At 45.9% G+C, this 12,904-nt stretch overlaps 1 protein-coding gene across 1 annotated transcript; it reads left to right on the top strand.

Moving 5' to 3' along the window:
• Nucleotides 1–1,473: 1,473 nt before the first annotated feature.
• Nucleotides 1,474–12,836, top strand: rpgrip1l (RPGRIP1 like). The gene is made up of 25 exons (XM_062461926.1): nucleotides 1,474–1,569; nucleotides 1,880–1,975; nucleotides 2,086–2,230; nucleotides 2,577–2,893; nucleotides 3,102–3,207; nucleotides 3,350–3,493; nucleotides 3,734–3,839; nucleotides 3,987–4,133; nucleotides 4,409–4,482; nucleotides 4,584–4,723; nucleotides 4,831–4,937; nucleotides 5,027–5,077; nucleotides 5,258–5,437; nucleotides 5,611–5,728; nucleotides 5,846–6,298; nucleotides 6,499–6,641; nucleotides 6,857–7,223; nucleotides 7,458–7,786; nucleotides 8,144–8,239; nucleotides 8,462–8,636; nucleotides 9,534–9,634; nucleotides 10,678–10,864; nucleotides 11,154–11,238; nucleotides 11,496–11,632; nucleotides 11,898–12,836. The coding sequence occupies exons 2-25, from the start codon at nucleotides 1,888–1,890 to the stop codon at nucleotides 12,032–12,034; spliced, it is 3,933 nt and encodes a 1,310-aa protein (XP_062317910.1). The 5' UTR covers nucleotides 1,474–1,569; nucleotides 1,880–1,887; the 3' UTR covers nucleotides 12,035–12,836.
• The last annotated feature ends 68 nt before the right edge of the window (nucleotides 12,837–12,904 follow it).

The raw sequence follows: 12,904 nt of genomic DNA on the forward strand, positions 1-12,904 counted from the left end.
ATGCACCATCAGTTCACAATCCTGCTAAAGCTCTCATCGTAGTAACCAGTGTAGTCTGAAGAACAGAACCAAATTGCATCCTGGTCTTTGACCATGAGGTATCATCATGGTGACGTTTTTCAACAAGACCTGTGTCTTGTCTTTTCGCTGCGCAGATGGTGGCTACCAAGTGCCACCTAGTGTCACATGCTCTTGGATTTGTGTAGCTGCTTGCTGTTTGTAGTTTGTAAGGAGTCATTTTTTATGTTCAAATTGTATTTACTTACTCATACTGATTCACGTTAGCAAAGAATAGTGGTTTAGGATATAAAAAAATGTATTTAAAAGTATTTTAGGATCTAAATTCTGAAACAGACCGGTCATGGTAAATAGTGTGCTCAAATTGACATTCTAGTCAGTAACACCAATTTTTTACCATTTAAGAACACAGAAAAAAAGGCATGACCATCTCCTCTTTCACGTGGGTGCAGTTTCTACCAGGCAACAAGATTTGACCCGCTGCCTCCCAGTGACACTCATCTGAATAAATTGAATCCAACTGGAGACAGGAGACGTTTGGGGGAAAATCTCCCTATATTACAATAGAGGGAGAAAAAAAGAGAGAATGATTCTCCATGCTCCTCTGCCCGTGTGCTTGACAGTCCTGCATTGGAGGTGGGTATGGCCTGCTGAACAAAAGGTCGGAAGGCATCATGGAATTCAACGACGGGCCAGCGCTGACAGTCAAACACTGACAGACACTCGTTCGCTTCACCGCAGACCGGCCGACCGGCCGACCGCCGACGTGGCAAACCACCCTGACCTGCCTCAGACTTGCTCTGCTCTGCTAAAGAGCGAGATGGGGGGGGGGGGTCAAAGGTTAGGTCTTAAGGAGGCAGCCATGAGAGGAGGCTGTCACGGCCCGATGGTCACAGCTTGGCAGGCCAGGAGTAGAGCATGCAGAATGAACTCATTCTGTCCTGGTCTGCTCTCATCTCAGTCTCTTAAATTAGACCCATTGCCAATTCATGGAAGGCAGACATCTGACAGCTTGCCTGTCAAATTTTCTGACTGGGAACCAAAGAGAACACTCTTTTTTTAAATAACTCATCACAGAAAGACATACAAAGCAGTAGGGTGATAAGTTTAGGTCTGTGTTTGTTGGCTGTAGGCTACCTTACATAAGATGGTTAAGATAAGGTAGACAGAAACATATCATTATCTTCATGGCTAACAAAAATATTTGCAGATAACTGCAGTCACATATTATACAAAATGTGTTTAAGAATATAGCTATGCTATCCCTCTGTAGCCTACTGTAGATTACTATCTACTAATACTTTTACGGACAACGAGCAAATATTAAGTTAATCCTTCAGACAAATTCAAGTATTAAGTATTCTTCACGTTTCTAGATTTTTTTTAAATTTCCCAATAGAAAGAAAGATTAGGTTCCAAAGTACTTTCTCTCTCACACTCCATATCCCATGATTCCTCAAAGCAACTAGAATGGCGCATGCGTGTACTGACACAGGAAAGGAGTTGTTTACTAGCAACGGTCGCTGTGGATGGACATGTTTTTCTGAAACGGTAACAAATTGCATGTTAAAATGTTTCTGACTGTTTACATAAAGAGTACGTGCTTTTGTAAATAATATGTGCTCATCAACTAAGTAAAACACGCTAAATTTGGCTCATATCACTTTTTGTGATTTGCCTTCCCACTAACTAGCTAGCTAACATATGTGCATGGCATCATCTATCGTGGCAAAAGCAGCATAGACTGACATGCAAAGCAACGTGATGTAGTAGTCTGTAAGTGATCTATGTGAACGTAGATTACTTCAACGCTCAAATGGTCAAATTTTTAAGAATCATGATATCTGAAACTTGATCTTAGAAAGAACCATGTCAACATTTGCTGATGAAACAGCAGCAGACGTGCCTGTGAAGGACATCACTTTGAAACTTAGCCAAGCTGGAGTTGGAGCACCAGGTTTGTAACGCTTCTATTAACTTAGTGCAAGTGCAGAAATGGCTGTAGCATTACTCGAAGTACGGTCAATAAATTACCGCTAATCTAGTTCCTAACTGTTTTCCTTACAGATTCCTTGGTCACCCAGAATGTCAGAGATAGACAGGCCATCTCGCGTGTGTCCAGGGAGGAGCTGGAGGACAAGTTCCTGCGGCTCCACGAGGAGAACCTGCTTCTCAAACAGCACAGCCACAAGCAGGAGGACAAGATCAAGAGGTGGGAGAAACAAATGCATACACACTTAACCTACACCCCATTTTAAACATTCTACAAATTGATTCTTGAATATACTGAATTAAACTTGCAAATACACTAGAATGTACCTCTTTATCTAAATCCCCAACAACACTGGATAGACCCCCTACTGGCTTAACATTTGTGATTTACACAGATATGACTGCCTTGTACCGTACATGAGCGCTGATGAAAGTTACTGTACAGTAGGCAATATTGACTTTTGTCTTTAGATGCGAATGAAAAAGTGATCTTCACTTGAATTCCTTGAGCTTATTTGCTCCCGTGAAGTGTCAGACTGAACACTGTCATTCACTCCTGACCACAGGATGGCCACCAAGCTGGTGCGGCTGGTGAAGGACCGGCGGCGGGTGGAGCAGGGTGCACCAGGGGTGGGTGGGGTGCGTCCACAGGGGGGCAGGGACGTGGAGCTGGAGGAGATGATGGAGGAGCTCCAGGAGAAGGTCCAGGATTTGCAGAGGCAGAACGATGGGCTGAAACAACGTCTGCTGGCCGCCAAACAACAGCTGCAGGTGCAGAGCAGGAGACCCACCCCTTACGGTCACGTCCAATCACGCATCAACACAGGCATGAGGAGGCAGAGGGAGGACATGCACACTCAGGGTCCCATACCGTCCTCCAGAGGTAACTACTTCACCTAACCATCTAACCTTCTCAACCATACTGAGATTGGAGGCAGAAATATTTGGTTTAGGAAGCCGAAGGCAGAGGTGAGAGTGGTGTGTGTGTGTGTGTAGAATTCCAGTGTATTCAGAAGGTTCCTGTACTTGTTACAAATTGGCGAAATGAAAATGAACTTGAAGTCTTGACACTTGTTTGTCACCTGTTCCAGGTCTCCAGAGCGTGGAGGTGGAAGTGAGCGGGAGGCCTCCCCTTGGTCTGCTACCCCGATATGGACACAGTCTGCTGGATGACGCGAGAGCCGAGATTCGCAACCTGTAGGTGCTACTCAAACTCCTAGATGAGAGCCACGTCTAAATCGTTGGCGGCGAATTTGACATTTGTATGCTACTTGTACCTTTGTGGGACTCACAGTCTCTGTGTGTGTGTGTGTGTGTGTTTACGTCTGGGTGTCATCAGGGAGAACGTGATCGAGACCCAGCGTGGCCACATCGAGGAGATGGACCGAGCGGCCGAGATACTGAGAGAGCAGCTGAGGAGGAAGGAGAGAGAGTTTGAGGAGTCCCTCCTTCACCTGAGACAACAGCAGACCACGGGACAGAGGTAGCCTGGCTCAGTGGGCTCCACCACAACACACACTCGCACACACCAACCACACCGATCATGTTATCTGGAATATAGGATACAAAATATGGTTCATACCCAAAAATCGAAATAATACTTTTCCCCAGTTTGCAAAGTACAGAGTTCAAATAAAACCGACACCCACAATCACACACGCACACCTTACGTTCTAAAAGACACATATCCTTCCTTGGTTTGCGCTGTGCTGATTCCTTCTAGGTCCACTATCAAGGACAACGTGGAGATGATCAGACTGCAGAAGCAGCTGGTGGAGAAGGCGAACGCCTTCACTGTGCTTGAGGGCCGCTTCCTCCAACTCCAGGAGGTGACATAGAAGCGATTAAAGCAGAAACCATTTCACAACATTCAGTGAAAGCTCAGAATTTACGCAACCACAAATATCGGAATATTTTGTTTTCCTTTAAAATTATACAGACATGATTTGGAAACGGCAGTTGGCTTTGTTTTACAGAACCAGAGGACCCTGAAGGCCAGTCACGATGGTGTCATGGCCAAGGTGGACGAGCTCACTGGCCAGCTGAAGGATGAGAGATTGAGGAGTCTGGGGCTGGAAGGCCAAATCCAGAACCTCTCGTTCTCACAGAGAAGGACTGATGAGGTAACATCGTCATTCACTACAGTCAACAAGCGCAAATTCGCAAAATGTAATCGTGGATTTACCTAAAACGTTAACGTCTAGTGGTTCCTCTCAGTTGTATTAAGTAATTTAAAACTCCACCTACTGTTACCTAACCAAGTGTCTTTTAAATTACTAAACACAGCTCCATTGAATCATTCAACATAACGTTAAAGTAAATCCAAAATGTCCTTAAAAACATGTAATGTGAAACTCTTTCTGGTTTGTCTTGACTGACTTTTCATCCTGTTGTGCAGCTGCAAGACAGACTACATGACCTTGAGAGGGAGAGAGACCTGCTGAAGGAGAACTGTGACAAACTGGTGAACAGGTGAGGTCAACTTCAAGTTAAGCCGCATACCGCGGCAACTCTCCAGACATTTTCTCTCAGCCACCGTTTCACCGTGACACATGGGATGTTGTATCTCCCAGTGCCTTCGACGTGACTCAGGAACAGAAGTGGAGGACAAGAGAACAGCAGCTCAAATTGCAGATTGCACAGCTAGAGGTGGCGCTGAGGTCTGATCTCACGGACAAAAATGAGATTCTGGATAAGATCAAGGCTGAACGAGGTACATGCTGCATGTTCCCCCCGTAGACAGCTGTGACTGCCATGTACCGCACATGAGCGCTGATGAAAGTTACTCTACAATTAGGCAACATTGTATTTTGTCTTTAGATGCGAACGAAAAAGTTACAGACGAAAACAAGAGGCTTCAGCTGCAGTTCCTGGAGCAGAAGGAGCAGTTGGATGAGATAAAAAATCGAATGAAGTTCTACACCAAGGTACTTACGAGAATGTTGTCTTTTGACCTGGTTTACTGAAGGTACGACCGTACGGTGACACTATATTCCCTGATTATGTTTTCTTCTAGGAAAGTGAGATAGACGTGGCAGAACTCAGTGAGGCATTGATGTTAATTAAGGTACTTTCCATTCCTCTTTAGCCATACCCACAAGGTTGTCCTGTATATCATAAAAGTACTTGAGGGAAACCCATAAGGTTTTATTTAATGTATTTGAAAGTATTCGTTCGATAGATGAGGGCGAAGAAGGAAGCCTTTGTTATGTTTTGAAGAGCCCAGCCCTGGTCTGCCCCACTGTAGGTAAGAAAGACCCAGAGGAACGGCCAGCTGGGCTTCCTGGAGCAGGTGGAGGATGAGATGCGTGGGGACGCAGACCGCTCGGTGAGAGAGCTCCAGGCCACACACGCAGAGACCATCCAGGAACTGGAGAAGACCAGGAACATGCTCATCATCCAGCACAAGATCAACAAGGACTACCAGGTGTGGCATATGACATTTACATTTTAGGAGGTGTCAACTGAGCATTTTGACACCTGAGCCGAGTCGAGTTTTGGGATAATAAGTGGAATAGAGACAACATATATGATTGACTGTTCACTTCAAACAAAGAGGATTTTTGTTTGTCAAATTATTTCATTTTTCCGTACTGTCAGGCTGAAGTGGAAGCTGTGACACGGAAGATGGACGAGGCGAAAGCGGAATACGATCAGAAGTTGGAACGTCTCGCACAGCTTCTGGACATGAGGGCTGCGAAAATCAAGAAACTAGAAAGTAATAATTGCTTCGTTTTCGTGTGTTTCCGTTGCTCGTGTGCAAATTGTTCGTTTTTCATTCATTCGTTCTCTCATGAATCAAACCAGAGCCTTTGCTTTGCTTTTCTCCTCACAGCCCAACTGAAGGACATCGCATACGGGACCAAAGCGCACGTCTTCAAACCAGACGTCGACGACGACGACTTGGCCGACGTGTTCGACGAAACCGTCCGCCTGGAACGCGGGGAGAACCTTCTGGAAATCCACATCGGCAAGGGGTCCTTTTCGGCCGTGGCGCTCGCGTCTCTCGGCGACCTTGAGCCCTCGACCTTCTGCACCTACGCCTTCTTCGACTTTGAGCTCCAGTCCACTCCCGTTGTCAAGGGCGAGCGGCCGACGTACGATTTCACGTCGCAGTACGTGGTGCGGGTGGACGACCTCTTCCTGCAGCATCTCCACTCGGGGTCGGCCACCCTGGAGCTGCAGCTGGCCAGGGGGATGGACTTCCAGACGTTGGCTGCGGGACAGCTCCGCCTGCACTCGCTCCTGGACAAGGAGGGCAAGGTGCATGGGTCAGTGCAGCTGGTCGGTGAGTGGGGTCGCAGCCAAACTCTTCCCTTGGGGATGTGTCCGCTGGGGGGTAGAGGAATGTGAGAGGTCTCACCTCGAGAGAGTGTTCATTTGTCACAACTTGCCCAGTTCTTGAACTGACTCTACTCACATTTTGAATGGACTTCGGTTTACCCGTTGTTTTAGTCCAATCATCCAGCGTCCACTGCTGTTTCTCAGGTGTGACAGGGGAGGTGCAAGCCTTCGGATCAGTGGACTACTGGGCCCGGCTGCGGGTACCCATGGAGCAGGCTATCCGCCTGTACAAAGAGCGAGTGAAGGCCCTAGGCTATCTCAGTTCAGCCAACGCTGGAGACAGACAGGTAGGGCGACGTTTGATGATGTCATAAACAGTAATTGCATTGCATTGGCCTACGTTGAGGTGTGTTTTGGGTGGTCATTGTCCTTGGAGGGGACCAGGCCAACTAACCTTGGTATGTTAAACATTTGGAGCGAATGAAACGCATTTTAAGCACCCATATGTAAATCCATATCAGGTGCTGAAGACTGCACTCCCCCCCCATCCCAAACCCTTTAGGTGTCCGCCACAGCCCTGGAACCTCACCTGACTTCCGCCGACTCCAGCCTGAACGAGCTCAGCGTCACCGTGAGGTGCTGCAGCGGCCTGGCGTCCCGGCTCGGCGCCGGCAAACCCAGCGCCTACGTGATCTACAAGTTCTTTGACTTCCCCGACCACGACACGTGCATCGTCCCAGACTGTGGCCAGCCCCAGTTTGAGGACCACAGGTCCTTTCCGGTGCCCATGGACGCAGATCTGGACGGCTATCTGAAGACCTCGGCCCTGCTGCTCTATGTTTTTGACGACCAGGACTCTCAGAGTGAGCTGTACCTGGGCAAGGCCAGAGTGCCTTTACTGTCGCTGGCCCACGATAAAGCAATCACAGGTCAGTTTCACTCTCTGACCAATGATAAGAGGTTATTAGTGGGATTGATTTTGTATATGTGTTGTAGCTATCTTTTTTTTTTAAACCACTTCCCTACTGAATATGTCCTGCCAAAGACGTCAAATCGACGTGCTGTAAATGCATTTCTATGCTGTTTGGGTATCTGTCACGCCAGGGAATAGCTACAATACCACACTGGCCCGCTGACCTCTCGTTGGTCTGTCTTCCCTCCAGGTACCTTTGAGCTGACTGACCCTGCTGGCCTCCCCAGCGGCCATGTCGACGTCACTCTCAAGTGGAAGTTCACCTACCTCCCTCCCCCTGGCTCCACCATGACTGTGGAACAGGCTCGGTTCATCCCCAAAGAGCCCCCTGTGAAGCTCACACCTGAGGGGGAGGAGGCCGAGGAGAAGAGGGCAGGCACAGAAGAAGCAAAGGAGGAAAAGGAGAAGAGGGTGGAGAAGGAGAAACGAAAGGAGGGTGTGGTGGGGACGACAGTGACGGCGAAAGAGGAGAGGAGGGCTAAGACTCTCGATCCCCTCCCTGCTGCCACTGAGGGGAAGGTGGGATGTGTGTGAGGTGGTGCGCGTGCGACATTAGCGTCGGGGTGTTCCGTGCTCGTATTGTTTTGATCGGACGTTTTATTTGAAGCTGAAGATTCGTTTCTCGAAGTTCTTGCTTGGGTTCCAAAAGAATTCTGAATGTTTCTGTTTGTACAGCAACTGTGGTCAACATTGAGAGCGATCCAAATAATGTGTAGCTTTGTGAAATGACGGTTAAATGTTTTTAGTATAACGTATTCATTTAGCAGATAATTGTATCCAAAGTGACAAAGGGGTGATTTAAACCTGCTAATACTTAATCTGTTGTCAAATGCTCAACCGCTGACCTATTCTGTATATATCATTGTTTGTCTACAGGTACCTCAACCCAAACCCAGACAGAGATCATTTTTGAAAGAAAACATGACTTCCAAAAAAGTCTCCTTTGTGGATGTTACCGCTCCTGAAAATAAAGTAATTGAGTTATCTTCAGCTGAACCTTTTAGAAGAAGTACATACAGTATTTTATACATAGTTACTGTACATGCATTTGCCTGTTACCCATGACATAGTTTGGTTTTGTGAATGGGACAGAATAGTTTTAAAATGTGATACTCTTGTAGAAGGCTAGATCCATGTGCTGCCACCTCAGTGGTTCCCCAGGTAATTAAAGTATTTGTATCTTATGTTCCACAGCTTGTTACAGTGTCGGAGGCAGCGGTGGCAGGTCCGAGCGGCTCCGTGGATGACAAAGATGATGATGATGAAGAGGAGGAGTCTCACTTCTCCGAAGGCCAGCTGATCTCATCCAGCTTTCAGTCTCTTTCTGACGAATCAGATATCTCGGAGGAGATCTTTGAACAGGAAGGCGGTAGGTGTCAGGATTACAACCTAATAGCGTGCTAGTATGGAGTCAGGTGGCTGAGCGGTTAGGGAATTGGGCTAGTAATCAGAAGGTTGCCGGTTCGATTCCTGGCCGTGCAAAATTGACGTTGTGTCCTTGGGCAAGGCACTTCACCCTACTTGCCTCGGGGGGAATGTCCCTGTACTCACTGTAAGTCGTTCTGGATAATAGCGTCTGCTAAATGACTAAATGTTAGTCCACTTTGGCATTCTGCATGTTTTCAATTGTGTAGTTTGACTGACATTTTTGTTCGATTCTCGATTCAGGAAATAAGTGAAATAGGTTAGCACTAAGCCCGCTGTTACACTCTGCCTAGATAACCACTATTGTATTGCCTGTCTTATTCTACTGCATAGACCCCACCTTTCCTTTTGAATTTCATCTTCTTTTCCAGCACATCCAAATTCCCTTTGCAGATGCTTGGGAAACAAATAGTCACTGTTATTGCCTTGTATCCTACTTTCAGGTGGAAATGGTCGGTGTTGTTGTGTGCTGACAATACTTCCTGGCCCAAAAAGCCATAAATATTGAATGTGGCAGCCAAAAATCTTTTAACAGGGGAGGGCTGACTCCATGAATGTCAATGATGGCCTTGGATGTATTTCTGTGTGTGAGAGAAAGAGAGAGAGGGGCAGGTAGAGAAAGACTGAAGGAGAGAGAGAGAGATGTAGGATACCAGTGTCCTCCAGAATGGATGTGCACTTTCATTTGTCTGTCGCCATTCTGTTAATATATATATCCCCCCCTTTGTTTCACTGGAACACTGTTGGTTGGAATAAACTTTTTCAACTCAATCTTTCTCTCTGTATCTCCCCCTTCCTCTCTCTCTCCCTCTCTCTCCCCTCCCTTCTCCTTCCTTCTCAGACGTACATGCGGCCCCAGGTGCGGGCGAGGATCAGAGTGAATCAATACTCTCAGACAGTGATGACTGCATCGTTCCAGGACAGGCCTCGGTGGGAAGAAAGGTGGGCGAGAGGATGAGAGAAAACAGTCCGCAGCTCTGAGCTCCTCTCAGAGACAAACCGACCTCGGAGTCTGGAGAACTCCGAGGCTTTAGGAATGGTGGTGGTGCTGGGCTGGCGGGAGGTATCAAGGTTATGTGGCTTGTTGTGTTTTTCTAACAAGGCTGTTCTCCGTGTACTACGGGTAAGAGAGAGGGTCGTCCGGGAATGCAGAGCAACATGAGTGAAAACTCAAGATTTACTTTAGTTGGCAGTTGTCTTGGAGTGATACATTTTTTGGTTTCGATGGATCTTCTGGTGCTCTTGGTGTTCTTTAGTTATTTCCAGGTTTTTAGCCCCAGTAAAGCATGTGATATTAAATGGCATATATATATATATATATGTGGATTTTAAATGTTGACATGGCATGGGCTACATAGTTTCCTTCGGTTTTTGTGTATTTCCTGTAACGTTAGGCTAAGCTCTAATGGCCCAGGCGGACAGTGAGGATCAAATGACACCATTAGAACACAGGAGAGTCAATCCCTTTGCCAATCCCTGGCTCGATAGCCAGGCACACCAGTCTGTGAGCACAGAACAGTCATTGGAGCAGGTGTGTTCTGAGACAACGCTACCAAGCAGATAGGACCATAGAGACCGTATTGATTAAAAGGCCTTACTTCATATCAGTTTGTTCTTGCCTCTATAAACAAAACATAGATTAATTCAATATGGGAGAAACTGATTTCTGAAGAATCTCATTTGAATTAAACACACACACACTCAAGGCCTTGTCAGTTAATAAATAAGAGAAACTACATAATAGGGAGATCGGGGAGACAATTTATAGGAGAACTAATATGAACACATACCTTGACAGGTTTCATTTTAATATTTAACTTTTTAACTAAATTTCATTTGACTTTCATTCTTACCTATATAAACACAGACGGATATCCAGTCAGTCATTCTATATACTGTGTACAAACAACTTCATTTAGACCTCATAAAAATGCACATGACCTCCTGTACTGCCAAAATGACGACTCTCAAAATTTCCTCCTCAGCCCTCTGAGCGTGTGCGTGTGGAGATCGTGTCCCTGAGCTTGCGTCCCGACTCGCGGGCAGCCTCGGACAGCAGCGTGGTGCGTCTGTTTGTGGAGTACTCCCTCCTGGACTTGCCATCCGAGGAGACCCCAATGTCCCTGCCCAAACCCCTGCCTGGAAAGAGCAGCCACTACAACTACAGCAAGAGTAAGGGGAGGCCAGGAGAGATTTGCCAACGCAAACACACACACACACACACAAACCATACACACCCATGAACGCTCAGGTAGACTGTACAGGGATATTTACCAACTAATTACAGTAATGGTGTATGGGTGGTAGAGAGAAGTACCCCCCACACACACACATACACACACACAATAGTCTCCCGCACAATCTCTATTGCCTGATCATTGTTTCCCTAAATTGACATTCACTGTGTGTTTTGTGGCGGTCGGATTTGACTTGGTCATTCATGCCACATTTTCCTCTGCAGTGATTCATGTAGACGTAGAGAACAACAGGACGAGACGGGAGATGTTGAGGGGGGTACTTGAGGGACGTAACCCAGAAATGGAGAAGTAAGTAGCCTCTCGTGTCTGACAGGCCTCTGTGTGTGTCCAGGTGAGTCTGTTAGACTTGTCAAAACAAGAGTATTTTTTTCTTTTCTTTTAGTAATAGTGCATAGAACCAGGTAACAGTAAAATGGTGGTTCCTCATGGCGGACGAGAGTTTCTGTTTAATCACATTTGTGCTGTGATAGGCTTATGGTTGATTTTGCCTGAATGATGACCTCACTGTGATTGGCCCCTACCTGACGCCTGGTTTGATTGGACAGTATCCGGTTTACGGTGGTCAGCGAGCCACCGGAGGAGGAGGAGCAAGAGAGGGAGTGTGAGGATGTAGGCGTGGCTTATTTTAGCATTCCTAACATCCTGAAGCAAGGACAGGACATGATTGAAACCAACCTCAACAGTGAGTTTTGTGCAGTTTCCTATTCTAGGTGTCTACGCATGACTGTGATTTAGGCTGCCCAACTTCTTTGTTGGTTCATTTATCCTCTACTTGCCTGTCTTTAGTCTGTTTTACACTATCCATCGTATCTCTTCTTTTCACTGCTTGTATATTACCATGTCTCTCGATAAAATACACGTAATCTTTTCTTTCTTTTTACCCCATATCCATTTGGGAATCCCATGGTATCCACCTCTCCCGCTCTCTCTTCTCTCTGTATGTGCAGTTGTGGATGCTCTAGACAGCAGTGTGGTGGTTGGCAGTCTGGCAGTGTCTGTGGAAGGACTGGAGGCTTTCCAGTCTATCATGGAGGACCCAGACCATGACTACACCCCCATCTCCTCACTGGAAACAGACACATAGGCCGTTTAACATTTCAGTGGCCCAACGCCAGGACACTCATTGTAGAAATAATTGTAAATACTGTATGTGTATGCATCGTGGTAGCTAGCTCGGAAAAAGCTATTTGGAATATCGAGTGTTTTCATTGCGATTGTGTCTGTGTGATGTAAATGCCGCACAGTACTCAGGCTTAATATAGGCAAAGCAAGTGTCACACAAATTAGACAACGTTTGTGTTTTATTCATCTATTTTGATGGTTGAAAGGGATTGTTTTATTAGACAATATTGCACTACAATAAGGTTGATTTCTTCTTCTGCAGGTGTTTCGATCTTTAGACATGCTTGGAATAGCCTTAGTAAAACCTTCCTATCACTGAAGGATGAGGAAGTTAAGTCTGTAGTAACTGCAGCTCTGCAGCAACTACAGTACCAAGGCCCATGTCTTTACAATGAATAAATGCTGGATGAGACCCTTCTTAGTTCAGTAAACTTTGGAAGATAGTGGTTATTTCATAATTTAACCTCGATTTTGTTGGCCGGGATTTAAAGAATTGCATTGCTTCATGTTGCAGTGGATTGAGGATTTACCATAGATGGTTGCTCTAGATGTGGTTTCAAGATTGTACAACAATGACACGAATGTAAGGAATGTGGTTTTTCGCAATCATTTTGTATGAGATTATGTTTTAGGTCTAAGTAAATTTCAGTAATATGATAAATCTTTAATAGATCTAAGATTTCATAAATCCTATATGATAGATGAATGTGTTCACTTGTCTGTTTTGTATATACGCTTAATAAAGTGTTTAGTTTTTACACCTGTTTTGCATCTGTAATGTTACATTTGTTATTGTAGTTTTGTTAACCAAAAAACAACACAAAACCACAAA

Source organism: Osmerus eperlanus, chromosome 5 (assembly GCF_963692335.1).
Source record: "Osmerus eperlanus chromosome 5, fOsmEpe2.1, whole genome shotgun sequence".
Lineage (NCBI taxonomy): Eukaryota > Metazoa > Chordata > Actinopteri > Osmeriformes > Osmeridae > Osmerus > Osmerus eperlanus.

What these genes read in the sequence shown, in the direction of transcription:
- rpgrip1l (XM_062461926.1), top strand. Translation starts at nt 1,888, where the DNA reads ATGTCAACATTTGCTGATGAAACAGCAGCAGACGTGCCTGTGAAGGAC. An exon ending in TAAGATCAAGGCTGAACGAG is followed by an intron (nt 4,724 to 4,830) that starts GTACATGCTGCA and finishes TTTTGTCTTTAG; the next exon opens with ATGCGAACGAAAAAGTTACA. An exon ending in CGTAACCCAGAAATGGAGAA is followed by an intron (nt 11,239 to 11,495) that starts GTAAGTAGCCTC and finishes TTGATTGGACAG; the next exon opens with TATCCGGTTTACGGTGGTCA.